This window comes from Macrosteles quadrilineatus, unplaced genomic scaffold, assembly GCF_028750875.1.
Source record: "Macrosteles quadrilineatus isolate MER2022 unplaced genomic scaffold, UCM_ALF_1.0 Scaffold_2__2_contigs__length_208266976, whole genome shotgun sequence".
NCBI classification, from domain to species: Eukaryota; Metazoa; Arthropoda; class Insecta; order Hemiptera; family Cicadellidae; genus Macrosteles; species Macrosteles quadrilineatus.
In genome coordinates, this window is record NW_026542595.1 from 176,869,149 (window position 1) to 176,888,182 (window position 19,034).

General features: G+C 36.5%; 2 protein-coding genes across 2 annotated transcripts in view; one reads left to right on the forward strand and one right to left on the reverse strand.

Annotated features, from left to right (window-relative positions):
• LOC128987841 (interference hedgehog-like) overlaps positions 1 to 19,034 on the forward strand; it is a 104,643-nt gene that overhangs the window by 670 nt on the left and 84,939 nt on the right. The gene's annotated exons all lie outside the window — the stretch shown is intronic.
• LOC128987844 (protein SGT1 homolog) lies at positions 13,829 to 15,043 on the reverse strand. The gene has a single exon (XM_054408885.1). The coding sequence runs from the start codon at positions 14,596 to 14,598 to the stop codon at positions 13,984 to 13,986; it is 615 nt and encodes a 204-aa protein (XP_054264860.1). The 5' UTR covers positions 14,599 to 15,043; the 3' UTR covers positions 13,829 to 13,983.

Below are 19,034 nucleotides of genomic sequence, written 5' to 3' on the forward strand. Positions count from 1 at the left end.
TGGTGGATATTTTTTGTTTCTTATTACTAATTGGCTACGTGTTTATAGCCAATTTCTGTGAAAATATAAAATTGTTATAGATTATTAATCTAAGTACTGTCGTGTAGAATTTAGATTGTTACTAACTCATAAATGCTGTAACAGTTTCAATGACCTCTCAGACGCCTTAAGACGTAATTTTCTTAGTGATAGAATAAGTTAAAAATGAGATTAATTGAAGGTTTAGTTGGAACATAAGATATGCAACTCCCAAGGTGAAAGTTTTGTATTTTAGTACAATAACGATAGACCTAACATGAAATTATTACATTTTAAAGAATGAATTTTCTCTTTCCTTTAGCCGCCATCACATTCAAAACATCTTCTGCGGTGAATGGTACAGGATAATGAATAGCCATTAAGGCTAGTCCCGTCAGTCTCTCATTTCCCATCCTATTCCGTAAATAAGTCTTAATACGTTTCAACGCAGAAAATTACCTCTCAGCTTCACATGTTGACACAGGCAGTGATGCCAACACACATAGCAAGTACCTGATGTTTGGATAAAAGTTCTTATCACACGAGTCTATCACTGTCATAAGTTGAGTCGGCCGGTCTGACTTTTTGACTGAACTCCACTTTTGACACCACATGGAGTATTCAGCATTGAGTAATTCTTGTGAAACTCTGCTTTCATAATAAACATTCAAGTTTTCCAAAAGGTGGAGGTCTTGAAGGCTACAGTTTTTTGGGAGGATTACTTCAATTGAGGACAGGAACTTGCGGTTTTGATTGAATCTTTCCTCGATGTTGACAACAAGTTCGTCTATAGCTGGAATAAAAACTGCTCGTTTGAAGTAATCCTCTGGAGAGCTGTGGGGATGGTTGTCTCGTTTAGTTTGACTTTTAGTTTGTCTCGGAACTTCAATTTCACACTCCAGAACTAACTCAGACATCAATTTGGATCGCTCAAAAATCTTGTGAAACTGTTCTTCGTCTCCAGATCCAGCTCTAAGATCCTTCAGTCGGTTCAAAATGTCGTCACAATATTTAATTGCTGAAGCAAGCTCTTTAGTTGGACTTTGGAGGTAAAGAGAAAGTGGCAGAGTCAGGCCAAAAATGTATTCGCATACTAAAATAGAAACAAGAAAGCTTCCTTTCTCCATTGCAGCTAAGAGCGTTGAAGCGGTTACAGAAAAAGATCGGTTAAGTTCTGACAACTTTCTTAGGCTGGGGACTATTGCTGGAAACAGTTCTACAAATGAATTTACCGAATCTTGCCGCTCAACAAACCTTGTTTCACAAAGTTTTAGAAGCCTTGACTTTGTTGACTCAGGACAAAATATTTTGACGTTTTCTTTCAAAATATCTCCTGCTTGTGTGTTGTGCCTAAAAAAACTAACAGTCTCTTTTAAAACACCCAAACTGTTTGTGATTAGAGGAACATTGAGAGAGTCAGAAAGGACAAGATTTAAACGGTGACTTGAGCAATGAACATACATAGCTTTTGGAAAAAGCTTTGCGATTCTAGTTTGAACTCCACTTTTGCAACCACTCATTGTAGACGCTCCATCGTACCCTTGGCCGACCAGTTTGTTTTCTAAGTCAATACCAAGTTTTCTGCATGCCTCAATTATTTTTTGAGCAATACTTTCCGCACCTAAATCTACTAATGGACCAAATGTTACAAACTCCTCTCTCAGTGATGAATGTTCTTCATTTGTAACGTACCTTATGCAAATCGACAGTTGTTCTTGGCCAGAAACATCTAGAGTTTCATCCCCGATGATTGAAAAACACTCTGCAGAATTGACATTTGCTGCTAACTTTTCTTGTACTATCTGGCCACAAATACCTATGATTTCATTTTGGATATCTGGGCTAAGGTAGGTTGCATTTTTAGGACATTTTATCACGTGGTCCTGGAGAGTTGAGTCGTAAGCTGCTCTATGTCTAATGAGAGCTCGAAATTTCCCATCTTTATTCTTTGGTTTCTCAAGAGTCAAGGGTCCACTGTCATTGTCACCTCTTAAGGGTAGCTCTTGTTCTCCACACAATATTATTGTCTCTATGATTGGTAGAATGGCAGCTCTGTTTTGCTCTTTTTCTTTTTTCCTCCTGTTATCAAGAATGGTGGCTACATCTTCAATTCTCTCTTCTGCAACTTTCAGAAAATTGTCTGCAGAAATTGTAGCCAATTTGTGGTAGTTCCTGTTTGAATGGTGCTGGAACTTCTCAACAGCATCTTTCCATTTTTTGAATGGCTGTCCTACTAATGATGCCGTTCGAACAGATAAATCTCCCTTTCCCAAGCATTCTGAAGAAAAGAGAACACAAAATTTACAATAGGCTCCATCATTTAGTTTTGAATAAGCTAGCCAGTTCCATCGTTGCAGCCAGTTGTGTTGAAACTTTAGATGTTTTTTCTGTAGTTGTGTGGTAGGAAACTTAAATGTTGCATCTGGCACAAACAGTCCCTTAAGTATATTTAGTTTCTCTTCGTCACTAGTATTAACGCATTTATTTGAAGAATGAAATATGCTGCTTGAAATGCTTCCAATGTCCACTTCAGAGCAACTTACTTGTAAATTTGAACAACTTTCTTGTGAAACAGGTCCAGGAAGATCAAGAATGGGTAAGGGTGTATTGTCAATTTTCCCCACTTTCGGTTCAACCTAAAAAGAAGGCTAATAACTATTAGTAGGATTATAAATAGGTAATAACAAATTTAGGTCTTTATTTAAAAAATCTAAACACAGCTCAACCGTTGACGTGAGTTGAGTGAATTTCAATATTGTTTACTTATATAACGTTTCAACTGACGCTAAATCACTAATTTGTTATTAAGTTCAAAATTGGTGATTATTGTTTTGATTGCAGAATGTAATTTGTATGTACAACTTGGAACACTGAAATGACATCATATGTATAATTTTAACCATCACATTTCCACAACTCAATATGAAAAATAAAAATCTAAAATACGCCAAAAACTACTTAACACGTTGAGTGCTGAAAATCTTTAAACAGGCGCTCGCCATGGCAGTGAGGCGTTGCCTAGGCGCGACACTGAATCAGCAAACGCAATTGGCATTCAAATATTTCAGTCTGACCAATCACAGAAGATCAGTGGTGATTGTGCTCCGTTGCCCTGTGAGTGGACGTAGTTCACTGAAACACCCAAAGGTAGCAGCACTGCCTGGATCCGTAGCCACAGTACCAATGGTGTATCGTACCAAAAGCAATCCTATATCGTAGAATCTACCAGAATGGCTTGTAATTAATTCTTTTACAAGAATATTGTTGTGGCCTACTTGTAGCAGAATTAATGGTATAATATTTCTTTCAGTAAATATTACGTTATTTTCTTCGATATACACCACATTACTTTCAAGTTACGTTGTTCGAGCTGTTATACTACAAAACATAACCTAGCTTAACTCCTGATTTTACTGGAAGAAATTAACAATTAATTGTAACAAAGTACACAGTGAACTTACCTCAGATACGTTTGTATCATCATTTGATTTCCTTTTCTTACGTGTTATGAACTTATCCATAACTATTACCCAATATAAAACATAACAAACCACTGTACCGGACGGTGAGATACGATTCGGAGGGAGAGCGGCGTTGCCAAACTTCACCGAATAGCGTAGTGTTGCCAGATTTTGCTTCTCATACGAAACCATAGATTAAAGTTACCGTACTTAGTTGCTGTATTTAGGCTATATTTATATCTGAGCCTGATTAATCAGTTGGCTTACTAATCTGTGCCTTAAAAATAAGAAATAGGGAGTAGTATAATATATAATTTTACATTTAAGTTAGTAAAAAATATATATATATGGCCGGAAGGGGGGGTCCGGACCCCCCCCTGGCTACGTCACTGATTCTGGTCAATGACGTCGCAGCAGGTTTTAAGGTATTGTATATTTCAGGCTAAAGTCGTGTTTACTCCAGAGTTAATAACATTTGTTGATAACTTTGAGATAAATGCACCTGAATTATCAATAACATTTTGTGTTATTAACACAAATCCCGTGTTCATAACAAATATTTTGTTACCCACCAAGAGTTGATAACATTCTTTGAAGAACATTCTTCTTACACACCATAGGTTAATACCTACTGCGTAGTTAGTGCATCTTTTATTTAGGGTCTGACCATGTGCCTTATAGTAATTTCAAAGGTATTTTTTACGGGAAATTCCTTCCTGGTTAGTTTGAAAGGATTTCGGACAAATGCGTAGTATGACAACAGTTTGACTGGAGTCAGCTAACTTAAAGCTAGCCTATGTTAGGGTAGTTGCCCAAGTGAGCGAACCAATCTTACAACCTGCTTAGTGTTAAGTTTTCTGATTAATATATAATAGCCTAATAGAGTTTCTTTTTAGCATGGGTTTATGAGGTGACGGACCTTAGGAGTTAAGCCTAGTGAGCCAAAATGTTAATTTGAACCATTGATCAATGATACATTACAGTCGGGACCACGTAAGTTTGCAGTTGAGGGAGGAGCCTATTTACCACATGGTTTTGAATGAACCAATGAGAACCGTGCGGTGTTGCCAAATATAGGTAATAATACCAGCTGAGTTGAAAATTTTGCTTAGTATTTTAATTAGTGTTGTCAACAGGCGATGTGGCAACATTGCACTAGCCTTGTTTTGTGATTGGCTGCCCCCAACTGCAAACTTACGTGGTCCTGACAATAGAGCGTTTTCCGTCCCTCAGTAAAGAGCCGTCCCATCAGAACTGAGATAAACAGTTTACTGTAGGTACATAACTTAACACATGACATAACATAACTACCTATTCATTGAAACCTGTACTAAAGAAAAGATAGGAGGTGATGTTTGAAGATGAAATTCTTAAATATAGCCTACATAGATTAATAGTCAGCATAGTAAGCATGTCAAAATGAAGGCTATGTCGTAAATAAAGAAATATGGAAGCTAAAGAATACATGCGGTAGGCCTAGTTACTTTTGAGATGTTGTTATTTAGACTTATTTAAAATGAATAATCTGACTACATCACCGGGGTTATTTATCGTAGAAAGCACAGCCTTAGTAGGTACAGGTACAGGCATAGACAAATAGAATAAATAGAGACCGTCAGCTGTGCTGCGTTTAGCATAAGTTCTGGCGCCAACCGCTAGGATCGCCGTGTAGCTACGGCGCACACCGCTGCAGCGTCTGCTGGTTGTATATGGCGAGAAGCCGACAACAACAGCGAATCGATAAACAAACGGCACATCGCAGAACCTTCCTTTGACAGTCTATAATTATTCTATTTGTTTATGGTACCGGTATGTTAATCGTCATGGATGAATTAAAAACAAATCTCTTGAATTTGAGAAGTAAATATTTGTTTGTTTTGATTAATTTGATTCACATAATTCAGCTGATCGAATAACGTTTAAATAAACATTTCAAGTCAAAATTACCTGCAGGATGGTATAATAGATTGTTTTTACCTAATAAAACATGAATGATTTGTATATTTTTCCGGTGTAGTGAGTAAAAAAAGCTTTAAAATGACACTTCATTTGCGGAAATTGGTGAAGAAATAAGGAAGTTATGGCGTACCGACCAAAAAAGTACTTGAGAGATTATTTTATATTGATAGATTTTAGGACTCTGCACGTAACTTCACTTTTATTTTAGTTATTTTATACATTATAAGACTGGGACGGTGGCGTCACCCTGTAATCCAGCTACTAGGAGGTCACGAATTGTGGATATTTATAGGTACTGTGGATGCAATACTCCCTGGTGTGTATTAATGTCCGCACTAGTGAGTACTACGACTATCCGCAGTACTATCCTGATAATTAGACTGATTCGTTAATTAGAAGGGGAAAATGTGGTTCGGATTCTACTATAAACTGTAGGCTAGGTCCCTTAGTTGCCATTGGGTGTATGGGCTATTTATTAATAGCTGTGTCGAAGGAGCGTGTTAGCCTTAGTTATTAACAAGACTACAAGATCGCACCATCCTACACTCTTCTTTCACTCGTATTTGGATTAAAATACTCACATAGGTGCATCTTAAACCTTATAACCCCATCTTAAATAATTGTTATGTCTTGGTCTTTAAACTTGATCATTTTTATATTATGGAATTTAATTTTAAGATATATTTACTCAATACTAATTATGTTATCCTATCTGTTTTGATCCAAGAACCTTAAAGTGAAATACCAGCTTAATTTGAGTTAAATATTGATTATTAAGACGTAGCCAACCTTTTATTATTCGGACGTACCTAAAGCATGCTGCTGAATCACAAACAACCCAAATGGTTCCAAAAATGAAGAATTGTCGATTTCTACGGGTTTCGCCTGGTACATTTTAATTTTAAATAAAATCTGTATGACTTGCTCATGGGTCCAGCCAACAGGGTACAGTAAACTACTTGAATGCCTATTTAAATAATGTATAAAATTACTCTTATAATGTACTAGTGTAGGCCTACTTGAATTCTGATGACCATAATTTTACATCAAACTTAGACAAGAATACCTAGCCATCCAGTAGTTGTAAAAATCTGCTTGATATGTTTTAATGGGTTTTTAAGGATGGGTCAATGATATAGGAGTGAAAATTTAAAAACGTATGTTTTCAGGAAAAGTACTTTGCAAAATTTTTTCCCCTTTTTTCAAAACTTTTATTAGTTTTATTATTTCATTAACATTTGAAGTTTCATAAAATGTCCATGGTAACACAATATCTTTGGTAGTTTTTTTTTAAAAAAAGAGCATCTTTAGTGGAAAAACACAAAATCCTGTCACGACCATAACGGACGTTTAAATGAATATTAAAAATAGTTAATATTATTTTTATAACTATGTTTTGCTATAAACTAATTTACTTTTATGACCATTATACAATAAAAAGGTCACTGAGCTTTTGGTATATTTGGTCTTTCTAGAAAAAAATAAAAAAACTCAAAAAATTGAAAAAAAGCCAATAAAATCTTTTTAAGTTTGTATAACTCCGAAAAAAACTTACCTGAGACCCGAAAAATCGTTATGTTTGTATATAGGTGTGCTTCTTTTGTGTATAAAACATTGAAATATGACGATATTTTAATTTTTGAAATTTTTATGATAGAAATCATAAACGTGATGGTCAGGGACAAGCGGTACGGTCGTGAATTGTCTGAAATAATCTAAATATTTCTAAACAATCCTTCAATTATACTGTTAGTTATAATAAAAATATGTGTTTCAATTGAACTAAACTGTTCAATTTACAATTATATTAAAGTTATTGTAACGACCAAACACAATATAATCCATAAGGCTGGATTGGTTGTGAAAAAACCCGCGATGGTCGTGAAACTTTGGTCGTGAAATTACGTGTTATTTGGCTCTGTTCTGGCGGTAGCCCTGCACCTCATGTTCGAGGATACAAAGTGGACTTCTAGGTTAATCTAGCAATTGAAATATCTTATAAACAAAAATTAACACCATGTCTACTTCATCGAATGACTACGTACGGTCATGGACACACCAAAATTACAAAACACACAATCTTTCCTTTATTAATCTTGTAATTCCTCCTTTCAACTCGAAACGACCAGCACTACAATCCTGATGTACACCCCGAACTAGTCTCTAAAACCAACTGACTCCATCGACGCCAGGCTTGCCACTGTCGTGCTCCAAAGTTGAAAATTTTTCCCAAATGGTCGTGACGCCAAATCGAGGGACAGACTTATTTTGTCATGGTAGTCAGTTTGCAATGACAATAAAATTATAATATGCTCCTTTTTTGTAAGTTTAATAACCATTGATGACATAAAAATATGGCTTTATATATTTCGGCATGAATAATTAGTCTAAAAACAGCGTGAAAGTTGGAAAATGTACCCTAGGGACACGTCATGGTCGTGAATTTCGAGACTTTAAAAATACGAAAAAAATACCTAGAACCTATTTAAAACTAAATAAATGTGTGTAACATGTTGCCCCCATCCCAAAAAATATAAAAACACATAATAATAAACTACAAATCCAGTATCTACGAAGTAAAAGGCCAGGGACATGAAAACGTACGTTTTTAAATTTTCACTCATAGACTGCAGTGAACCTTTAAATAATAATTACAGTAGAATCTCAGAAAATTGTTATTTTGCCTCTAAACAAATACTGGTATAGTTTGGAAATATAATTTGATCCTTCAAAAGGTAGTACCGGTATGTTAAGAAGGGGTTTATTTATGTGTTAATTGGGTCAACACTGAAGATCGCTAATGAGTTTCCTAAAAGCATTGAAGATGTGGTATCCCACGACACGAGATAGAGCTTAAAACGTGACAAACTTGTGATGCTAATACTCAGTTTTTAAAACAAGAAAAGTTATAACCTTATACAAAATTTGAATGAAAGTTGCTGCAATGAATAGGAAAATAGCATCGAGTGCAAATTTCAATAAGAACAATTGAGGCAAGGTCAGCTAATTTTAGTCACAAAATTTAATCTGACACCCTCTGAACTCGTATTTCAAATTAACTAGGACTAGTGTACCTGTTGCTCGAATTCGAGCAATTGCGAAGCATGCAACTCAAAGATTACGGAAATACTCACGATCTACACAACAGTTAGATAAAATCAAAATCTTTTGTAAATATCTTATTTTTTTCAAAAAGCTGATCTTGTTTTTTTAGTGTTTTTAGTGTAAAAAAACAATATTTCTATTTATTTTACTTGGTTGTGTTCTATGACTTTTTCTATGTTTCCATTGTTTGCAAATCGGTTATTTCAATGATTGCTCAAGAAATTTAGCACAGTGTTAATTCAGTTTTGTTTTTAGCCTATATCAAATTAGTTAGGATTTATCGCTATTTTCCATTGTAATAATTACACCAACCCAAGTTTCGTCTACAGATGCAATATGCCAAAGAATATCACCTACGCACAATCTCCAAGAAGTGGTAAAAAAAGGCAGAAACCAACCCATACAATAGATACCTATAAGTTAACTCCATAAGAAATAATTTTAAAAGTTACTGTGATATTAGGATTTTCCACTCATTTGGTAATAGAACATTATATTGCAAAACATGACACGATGCAGAAGAAAATCAATTTTAAAATCAGAAAAATCCATTGCAAATACTGTACTTCATTTTGACAAATTCAATAAATCATAATTTAAATATTAACAGCTGTTGCATTGAAAAGTAGTGTAGAATTATGCATATGGTCGTAATGTAAACAAATCTGAAGAGGCAACTTTAAAGGCTTCTGGGGCAGAGCCCCAAGGGAGTCTTTCCTCTTTTGATGGCTCATCTACAGACCAAGACCGAAGACCTTTCTTTAGAGACCCCTACCAAGTTTCTACGCCCACCCGTTCTCTAAAATTAGCTGTGACAAAAACCCCGTTTTCCTCCATAAGAATAACATGGGATGGGAATTTAAAGGCCACGGAGGCAGAGCCCCAAGGGAATTCACCATGTTTCTCTTTTGATGGCTCATCTACAGACCAAGACCTTTCTTTAGACACCTCTACCGAGTTTCTACGCCCAGCCGTTCTCTCAAAATAGCTGTGACAAAGAAAAACAGTTTCAAATTAATATATAGATACTAGACTAGCAAGATACTGTGGCCTATCTAACAAGACCTTACACAAATAATAGACAAAATATGCACGGAAATCATTTGCAAAGGTAACACTAGAACTTACACAGCTTGTATCCTCCCATGAACAATCCTCTAAAGGCTTCGATGCCACAAGGATATACAGTGTAAATGTAGTTCATGAAACAAATATGTTGTTTTTAAAGAAATTTTGTAGGCAGTGGCAGCGATAAGAGCCCACGGGCCCCCTCGCAAGTTTGTTCACCGGGCCCCCCTCTCCTAATATTCTTTTAAAACATTAACTTATCACACGTATTACCACCTAAACTTGCACTTTAGCTTGGCATGGCATCTCCCAAGGCGTTCTCATCGTCTTCCATGATCGTGGCAAAATAGTGAATACTTCCCGTAGTACAGTACTTCAGGGAGCGACCTGGCGTAGTAGTTAGAGCGTGGGACTTCAGTCACTGAGGTCCCGGGTTCGATCCCCGCCAAGTCACCAATGGATTTTATCTAAGTGATAATGCCGCAACCCCTAGGTCTAGCCTGAAGTAATGTGAAAAACAATCCCAGGCTCGTGCCTAGCGTCCTAGGACAAAAAAAAAGCTACTCTTGGTGATGGGCAAATAATTTTTTCCGCAATCCCGGTAAAATCCTAGATATATCACTTGCAGAAAAAGAAACCTCATTATCGTCACCCATTGAAACATTTTCATCGTCACCCGCGAGGAAATGTTCTCGTTGATATTCGCAATCGCGCCAAAAGCAAAGGCCTAATTCTTAAATTTTTTTAGGATGATCCTCGCGGAGATACAAGTTTTTACTTTTAATTGGACATTATTTTATTGAGTACTGAGAAAATCGGCTCGAGCTTGATTTTCTGACTTTGTGCTTGATCTCTCAAGCTTGTAGGCCAGGCTCTGCTTGGCTCGAAAATCGACATTTTAAAAAAAAAAAAAACAGTTTCCAAAGCAAACCAATTTTGGACCGTTCCGATTTGGCCCGAGGCCCATAGGTAGGCCTAACTAACATTTTTTACCTGACTCGTAAGTAAACAAATCTAAAGTGTAGCCTCCTAATAGTAAGAAATGAAATGAAATGAAAATCCTTCTTTAGCATCAATGAAAGAATAGAATTACTTATTAGTTAGTGTCTTAGCCACCTAAGACGATTTGATCGTAAACAAATTGTCAAGTTCATTTAGTTGAATCAGCATAGAGGGCCCTCTCTGGTGTGACTCGTCGGGGGGCTAGGGGGATTAACATTAATGTTTTATCCTCCTAGGCCGGGGGCCACATTGGTTCTAAATACGGTCCTTAAAGCCCCTTCACACAGTCCAAGAGGACAGTTGATGAAACCTGCATGACTGATGACAATTCTTTTACTTAGGTTGGTAGAGAATTTATATCGATCGATCGGTCAAGTAATAGTGTCAGTTTAGCTGTTGTAAACTACTTGTCCTAGTGCTCTTACTGGTTTTAACAAATTTTTGTCATAAAAAAGTATGTTAATTCTCATACAAATATTGTTTTGATAGGGGGCCTGTGTGGCTGAGCCTGTCGCACAATGGCAGGCCCGTGTCCGGGTAAAATTTCCAAAAGATGCCGGTCAAGGCTCACGGGCCCTCCAGCAACGCTTACGAAGGCTATTGCCGCCACTAGCAGGGAGAGTATAAATGTTTGTATTGCTTTACTTTTATCCATTACTTTACAAACTGAATTGATCTATTCATTCAAGGAGAAATTATAAAAAAGTTATGCACATTAAAAAAAAATAATTAGGGGGAAGGTCTCTCCCAAACCAGAAATGATGAAATAGCCATAAACGAACAAACACAATACCAGATGGGATTGGAGAAAAGAAAGTACTTTTCTCCCTGCGTCCTTTCTGAGACTGGTGTTCTATCTGCCCGCATCAAAATGTAATCATGACAATGATCTGTATTAATGTCCTAGGTCATCTCCCGCTATTGTGGATAAATCCTTAACATCTCCTGCGATTGCGGCAAAACTGAGAGCATCTCGCGTACTTGCGGTAATACCTTTACATTCCCCTGTGGTAACGAAGACCATCGCCTCTCATGAGCGGCAATATCTTGACATTTATTTCCCTTTAATCGTAAAGACATCATTCCTATCCACTGATCGTCGCAATATCTTTACTATCCTCCACGGTTGCAAAGAAAACTTGATCCTATCCCAAGATCGCAACAAAATTAAGATCATTTTCCTCAATCGCATAGATATTACCATGTTGTTGTGACAAACAAAAATTAACCATGAATAGCCAAAATTGTGTTGCAAGTTCTAATAGAATGCATGTATAAAAAAAAAACTAATTCTACCTAATTATAGAAAAACTACCTATATCAATAACTTAATTAATGGCAACATGTTCTATTAAAATACAAGTGGTGAAATGCACCGCTGTCTCCTCTTCTGGGCACCCCTGGGCTTACATAAAGCTTTCAAAATAGCTTAACTTACCACGTTACCTTAAATAAATAATAAAAATCTTCATCAATTCTGCTTGCAGGCAGTGTTTTGTAGTGCAGTTGACTCTTGATAATACTTGGTAACTTCTTTTTGGTGTAGTCTGGAGTCACTTATAATGTCACCAGTAGGCAGTCTGGATATGTCAACCATGACAGTGTAGCCTACAGTGGTACTCCAAAGTAATCCATAACAAAATAATCCAGGTGTCATCAACATGGAATTTATTGGTACAGTGGTAGTCGAATATTCAACTTTTATGTTATGTCTAAAATGTTTGAGTGCGGCGTATTTGGGCCTAATGTTTTACGATATAATATTTTAACATATTACCTTTGCTTGTCTAAATCCATAGTTTAACATTTTGGCTGGGCTTTAAAACAGTAACTCAGACAAAAAGCTTCAGAGATAATATTGATTAAAGGCATCTACTTAGCAACCATTAAAATCCCTTATATTCTGGGATCCCCAATAGTCAAATTATTAGCGTATATTTTTAATAATGAGGCCTACAATATTTTAATACTTGCCTATTGCCTACTATTGAGGTATCCCTAGAGAAACCATATTAGCTTTTGCATATTGAAAATACACTAGCCTAGGCCTTTGTATCTACATTAAATGTATGTAGCCTAACTGTCTGAATACTTCTTTTAGTAACATACCAAATACTTTTTCCTAAAGTTAGCCTACCTGACAAAGCGAGCACTGATTAGACTATAGGAGGCAAATTAGCTAATTGCTGCAACTACTTACTTTTGCCGCACTCCAGTATTCCAACGAAACAATACAAAACAGTGTGCTTTTATTATGCAGGTAATACAAGTACGCTTGAAAATAAGTTGTTACCGGTACCTAACTCTTAAAAATTCCACGTTTATGATCAGCTGGTGAAAATAAGTTGGCAACTCTTAAAAAAGCCACGACTATAATCAGCTGGTGCAGCGTTTCCTAGCCATTGACTATTGGTACTACGACCTAACCTGTTGTTTTATGTTAACATTCTCAAATCAAATCAAATTAGGTAGTTTTACAGTACGGTACAATAATAGAACAATACGTTACATGGAATTATTCCCCCGGATAGACTGTTGATCTGTGATCGGGGGAAGAGTTCTTGTAAACCATTGTTAGGCAATATACATTGGTTTTCTATATTTGTTCAATGTTTGGAACACCCTAAAACGCGATTGATTGAAAAACTAATTATTTATATGTTTTATAGTACGGTAACTGGTAGGAGAAATATAATATTTAATGCAAGCGTTGCTGCGATCGAGAAAGATTCCACACTTGCCTGCAACTCGTGCGTAAACATTTCTCTCATATGCAGCAAAGTGCCACTTCGCCCACAAGTTACACTAATAGCTGCTATAAGCATTGACTATTGGATACAGAAGTTGTTGTATTAATAGTCAAAGCTATAAGTTACAGTAGGCCCTAAAATACAATTGATCCAAACTAATTTGGGACTCAAGTAACTTGAGGATTAATGAATGTCTGGTAATTTTAAAAACAGGAAACTACCCTGCCATGTAAAATAACTGATTAATTATAAATATTATGGTTGAGTTGTTTAAAGTTTGTGTTCCTTAAATGAATTTTAGGCGTAGGTTAGACCTATATACTGTAGATAAAGACCAAGCTGTGTTAGTTTTTGTGTTTTTGGCCAGGCTTCAGATTGAACATATTAACCCAGAACTTGGAATGTTTGGTACTGTAGCTATGTTGGATTTCAAAGGACAAATAAAAATAACTTTTACAAACACTCGATTGTTAATTAAGTTATATTTGTTTTTATTTACCGGTATTTTTAAACGTTTAACCATTAAGTTTTAGCTGCATCGAAAAAAACAACCACTTTTTAAAAATATTAGAAAACAATTGCTTAACTTACAGCACACATGTATGAAAAAAGCGAGAGGTTTATGGTTCGTCCCATTTCTTAAACTCCATACCATCTGGAGGTTTCACTTCAACTTTCTTTTCACCAACTTCATTCCAGTTTGTGCTGAGAACTGTACCACCACTCTCCAAAAATGATTTGTTCATAGCTTTCTTGACTTCATCACTTCCCTCAGTGTAAATTTTCTGGAACAGCTCATTGAGAGCGGCCTCGCCTTCGGCTGCATCATCCTTTAGTTCATTTTCAACCAATCTATCCCAATTGCGTTTGGTGTGAGTCAGAACCACTTCTTTACTCTCAGGTTTATTTACAGCTTCCAGGTCAGCCCAAGTGTCTTCATTAAGCTTTTTGAGTTTGAGCTCAATTTTGGTCGGCTTAACACGATGGACACATTTGGTTGGTACAATAGCTTTTGACAGGTTTAAAATGAATTTTTCCTCTGAAGGGAGATGAATAGTTACTGTCTTCTCTTCTAAAGATACATTTACTTGGTCTTCACTCAGGTTTTTCACGAGGACGTTAACTGTAACATGTGTATCGGTTTGGTACCAATCATATTTAATTTTAGGTTTTTGTGCTTGAGTTTCTGTTGCATTAGTTGAGTCCACGTCTGATTGACTGTTAGAAGCGCTCATGTTAATAAATTATGTTTATTCACTTTGTGTGTTAACTTACTAATAGATAAGGTAGGCTATATTTTTTGAGGTTATCTCAGCAGGGAGTACCGTAAGTTAAAGGTTTTTGTAACCGGGATCGTCAATAAAGAAATGTTAATCAACAAAAATTGACTGCTAATTTCGTTACTGCAGATTTTATGTGCAAAACTGTACTCACTGTAAACACTTCCTGAAATAAATATTCGTATTCAACTATTAGGCCAACCGTATTTTGTCAGGCAACTAAAACTGAAATCAAGTAAGTTCAGTTAACTAAGAATCTTCAGAAATGAAATTTTTGTAACACTGGCATATAACTTGCTATTTCTAAATTAATCCTCGACCTTATTTATCAATTCCAAAGATCTGCCATAAAAGCTACTTTCAGTTTATCAAACAATCATGATTTATGATTAGCAGAAACAAAACAACATTGAACGGTACGACGAGTACGGCCATCCATATTTGTCTTGCCCAGTGGTGCCACTAATCCACGGCGGAAGGGAAAAAGGGACAGAGAGAAAAGTCCCGCTCGTGGAGTAGAATTATTAGACCAAATTCATACACCTTCTTACCTTCTTTATGTATTACATTAACTTATCTTTGTTCATAAATAACTCCCAGGGTTTGTTATCTTCTTAAGTTTATGAAATAATATAATAAGAAATAAATATAATGAGAAACTATTTTCCAATTACTCTAATTATTACAAAAATATTCATTGCAATGCTTACAAGCTTGCATCGACGCTAGTAGCACCATGGTCAATTTTTTGCGAATTTCCGAAGTTTAAGTTGCTTGGCGAAGGTACCCTCATAGTAGACTTCTCATCCCATTGTAAATTTTGAAGCACGATTTTCGTGTCTAGTTCATGTACGTGACACATGGGCGCTAGTGTCGACGAAACTTTGTTTCTATTATTTTAGGGTTAATTTCTTAATTTGTGCTTTACTGTTTGGTTATATAACTAGGGGACAAGTTATTGTTTATGATTAGATCGTATTATTTGGTTAAAAGAGGTTGTAAATGGCTGTAATAACGGGAAACAAATTGTAAACAAAACACGACCTCTATATAAACCGTACAAGAACTAACAATAAAATTGTCTTCAGCTGTTCCATAAGGATGAGAAATCTACTAATGGAGTATGTTATGTTTTATAAGGGAGTATGTTTTATCTATGGTTTTATCTATGGTACCTTGCAGTTGCAGGGCTACTGGCTACTAACTACAGAAATTTTATGTAGTAGCCCTGGGTACCTTGTGAATGGCACGGCACGGTAAGTCCTAGACCCGGGACCGATATACTGGTTTATTTTGATCCCTAGAGACCGCCAAAACACTATTCGTTCAAGTTTTATATATGTATATGTATGTGTGGAAATTGTCCTACTGGTATATAGATTTTAATATATACGTCCTTGAACTTGATAACTTGACCAATTGACATATGCTGACATAGTTCTGACATTATTAAATAAATCGTCCATACGTCCTATATATCAATTTAAAACTCTAAATTAGTTAAGGCAGGCCCACTTTTATAAACGGACAGACTGGACATATGCCCAGGGGCGCCGGAGGTTTGGGGGCGCTCAACGGGTGCCCCTCAACCATCTCCTGCCCGCACTAGGAAAAAAGGGGGGTACTGCTTTGGGTTTGCCCAGGGCTCCACTGACCCTTAACGTGGCTTTGGGTTAAGGTTAGCTGAAATTAACTAAATAAAATACAGTAATACAAACAAATAATTACACCTGATTTTAATAAGGTAATACATTGAAAGAATGAGAATAACAAACACATAAGTACAGCTGAGGTATTTTTAACATTAGGCATATGAAAAGTTCCCTTTAGAAAGGAATTACGGCCTTAAAGGGCAATATATGAAATTGATAGTTTTGCGCAAGGTTTCTCGTCATGACGAACATTTTAATATGGTTTATGGGGCTGTGACTTTTAGTTTTCTCAAAAGTTCATGGGTACTTTGGGATTTATATATGGATCCAATTAGAAAAATGGAGATTCGCTCAATCTGCAGGTTTGCTGTGGCGGGGGTATTATTTTAGACTTATGTTTTTTTGTATCCTATACCCATTCCGTAACACAAACGCAAGGTTTGTTTGCACAATGTTCTTCTCAAATACCACAACCTCAGCATACCTACAGAATAAGCGAATTTTAATTTGACTGATTGGATTTTAACTAATGTAACTTATGACCATAAAGAATAATGTATTTCCCATGTAAAAAAATTGATTTAACAAGTAGGTCGACTTAGGTTTGCTGCTACGGTGAAGGGAAAAAGTGGGTTTTTGATAAAATGTTAATAGTAGAGGATGAAATAAGCAAATGTGTCAATGATATCTATAAAAAGCAAACTAGAACAGTTTTCTGTAGCACTTGTTGCTTGAATCGCAATAAACTTACCTTTAAAATTATAAGCAATTTGACATGTTATTTGAAGTTTACGTTTTGGCTATGCCACTCTAATAAAAACTGACATCACAAACTAGGTGGTGAAATTCCGGCCGCAAACTTTTTAGTTGCCCAACATGAGATGACTAGATTAAAGGCCTTTTCACACCGGCGTACTGGACGTACTGTACGTACAGTTCGTACAGTACGTACTGTACGCGGTCCTTTCACACCGCACAGAAACTTCCAAAACGTACACTTCTTCGTTTGCCGTCAGACAAGTAACACTGGCTGAGCACGTGGTTTGGAAGTGTTCACTGCGCATGTGCAAGCCCATGTACGCCACGTACGTTTTAGAAAAATCGCTCTCCGAGCGATTCACACAAAACCATCGCGTACGTACTGGACGTACAGTACGTTCTGTACGCGCGGTGTGAACGAGCTCATATGATAACATGGGCAGCGATTTGTTGAAAAAAAAGTACCAAACGTACAGTACGTCCAGTACGCCGGTGTGAAAAGGCCTTAAAGGTAGTGAATTTCATCATATCAAATTATGAAATTAAATTATAAAACCTAGAGTGTACAGGTCGGAATTTTACCCCTTCATGAGATTGGTTCTAAATGCACGGCCCGGATTTTTACTCCTGGAATCTTACAACCTGTCCAGATATAGGATTTGGTTGATGAGAATAATTAATTTTGTACATAACAGGTTTGTTTATAGAAATCATCGTATTATAACCATAGATTATACATAGTTAAAAAAATGTTGCTTTGTATATAGTATACAATACTGTATAACCATAGATTTAAAAAGTAGACATGTGTCTACTCCTTTAATCTATGGTATAACTTAAAACCGCATCTCAAAAACCTCTGCGTGTGTCTCGTGAAAGAAGTATCCCATCACTACCTCAGTCCAGGATTGGTAAAAGTGGGATTAGGGATGACCAGGCAGTGATTAGCGGCTATGAGAGGCGGGTTTTGCCTCTTTGGTCCGACAAAAAAATTAATTTCGTTATCGACCCATCGGACATCGAGGAACGGTCATTCGATATAACTCCGACTAACAGTTGTATAAAGAAGTGCGAAAGGCGTCTGGATTAAGTACGATCCGACAAACCTATAATTACGCTACTTTATCACCGCTTGACGCCTACGCGACGCGGCGAGTTCAAACATGGCGCTGGACTATTGTTTTGAGTGATTGCGATTTATCGACTGTATCCATCGGTTTATCGTATCGATCCTCAGGCAGTGAGAACGGAAAACCGCCACAACACCAACTAGCGGTGCATCACACTGTGGGTGCTGGGTGCTCAGTAACGATAGTGTTGATAATAAATTCAAAAGCGATGTCTAAGTTCTGTTTATTTCTGCTACTAGAGTTTTAGTATTTATTACATTTTGAAATCGGACCACCCCTATAGTTTAACCAATTTAATGTCGAGCTAATAAGAGAGAGCTATTGTGTCACTTTGTTGATACCTTTTATTTTTTTAAATTACGAATAAAATGTTTACTTTTCTCTGCGCTATCCTGAGATCTGTTCCGACTACTCTTTCAGGTACGACACAAACAGTGAATAAAAAAATCTAAAACAGATTGAACACAATTACGTACGTGTTGAGAGGGATGGGACATGGGCGAATACACTGAAGGATACTGTGTCGGACTCGTGTGATATCCATTCTAAAAATTAATTTGGAGTAAGGTGGTGGAAGACATTAATGATAGGGTTCTTCGCTTGTTGAACCTATCTCACTGCCGAACTCGTCTGCCACTACTGTCCGCGACTTGTTAAGTTGACTGAATGATACGTTCCGTGTTTAGTTTACCTGTGGGGTGACATTTCCAATAACTTTGCTTTTACGAAGCATTTGTGACTCGTAGAGTTGCTTTATGTAATTAGTTAATGTTAATGTTTAATGTCATGAGTTTAGTCGATTTAAACCGAAATATCCCAGATCTTCAGATTTTGCTTTCTTTAATCGTTA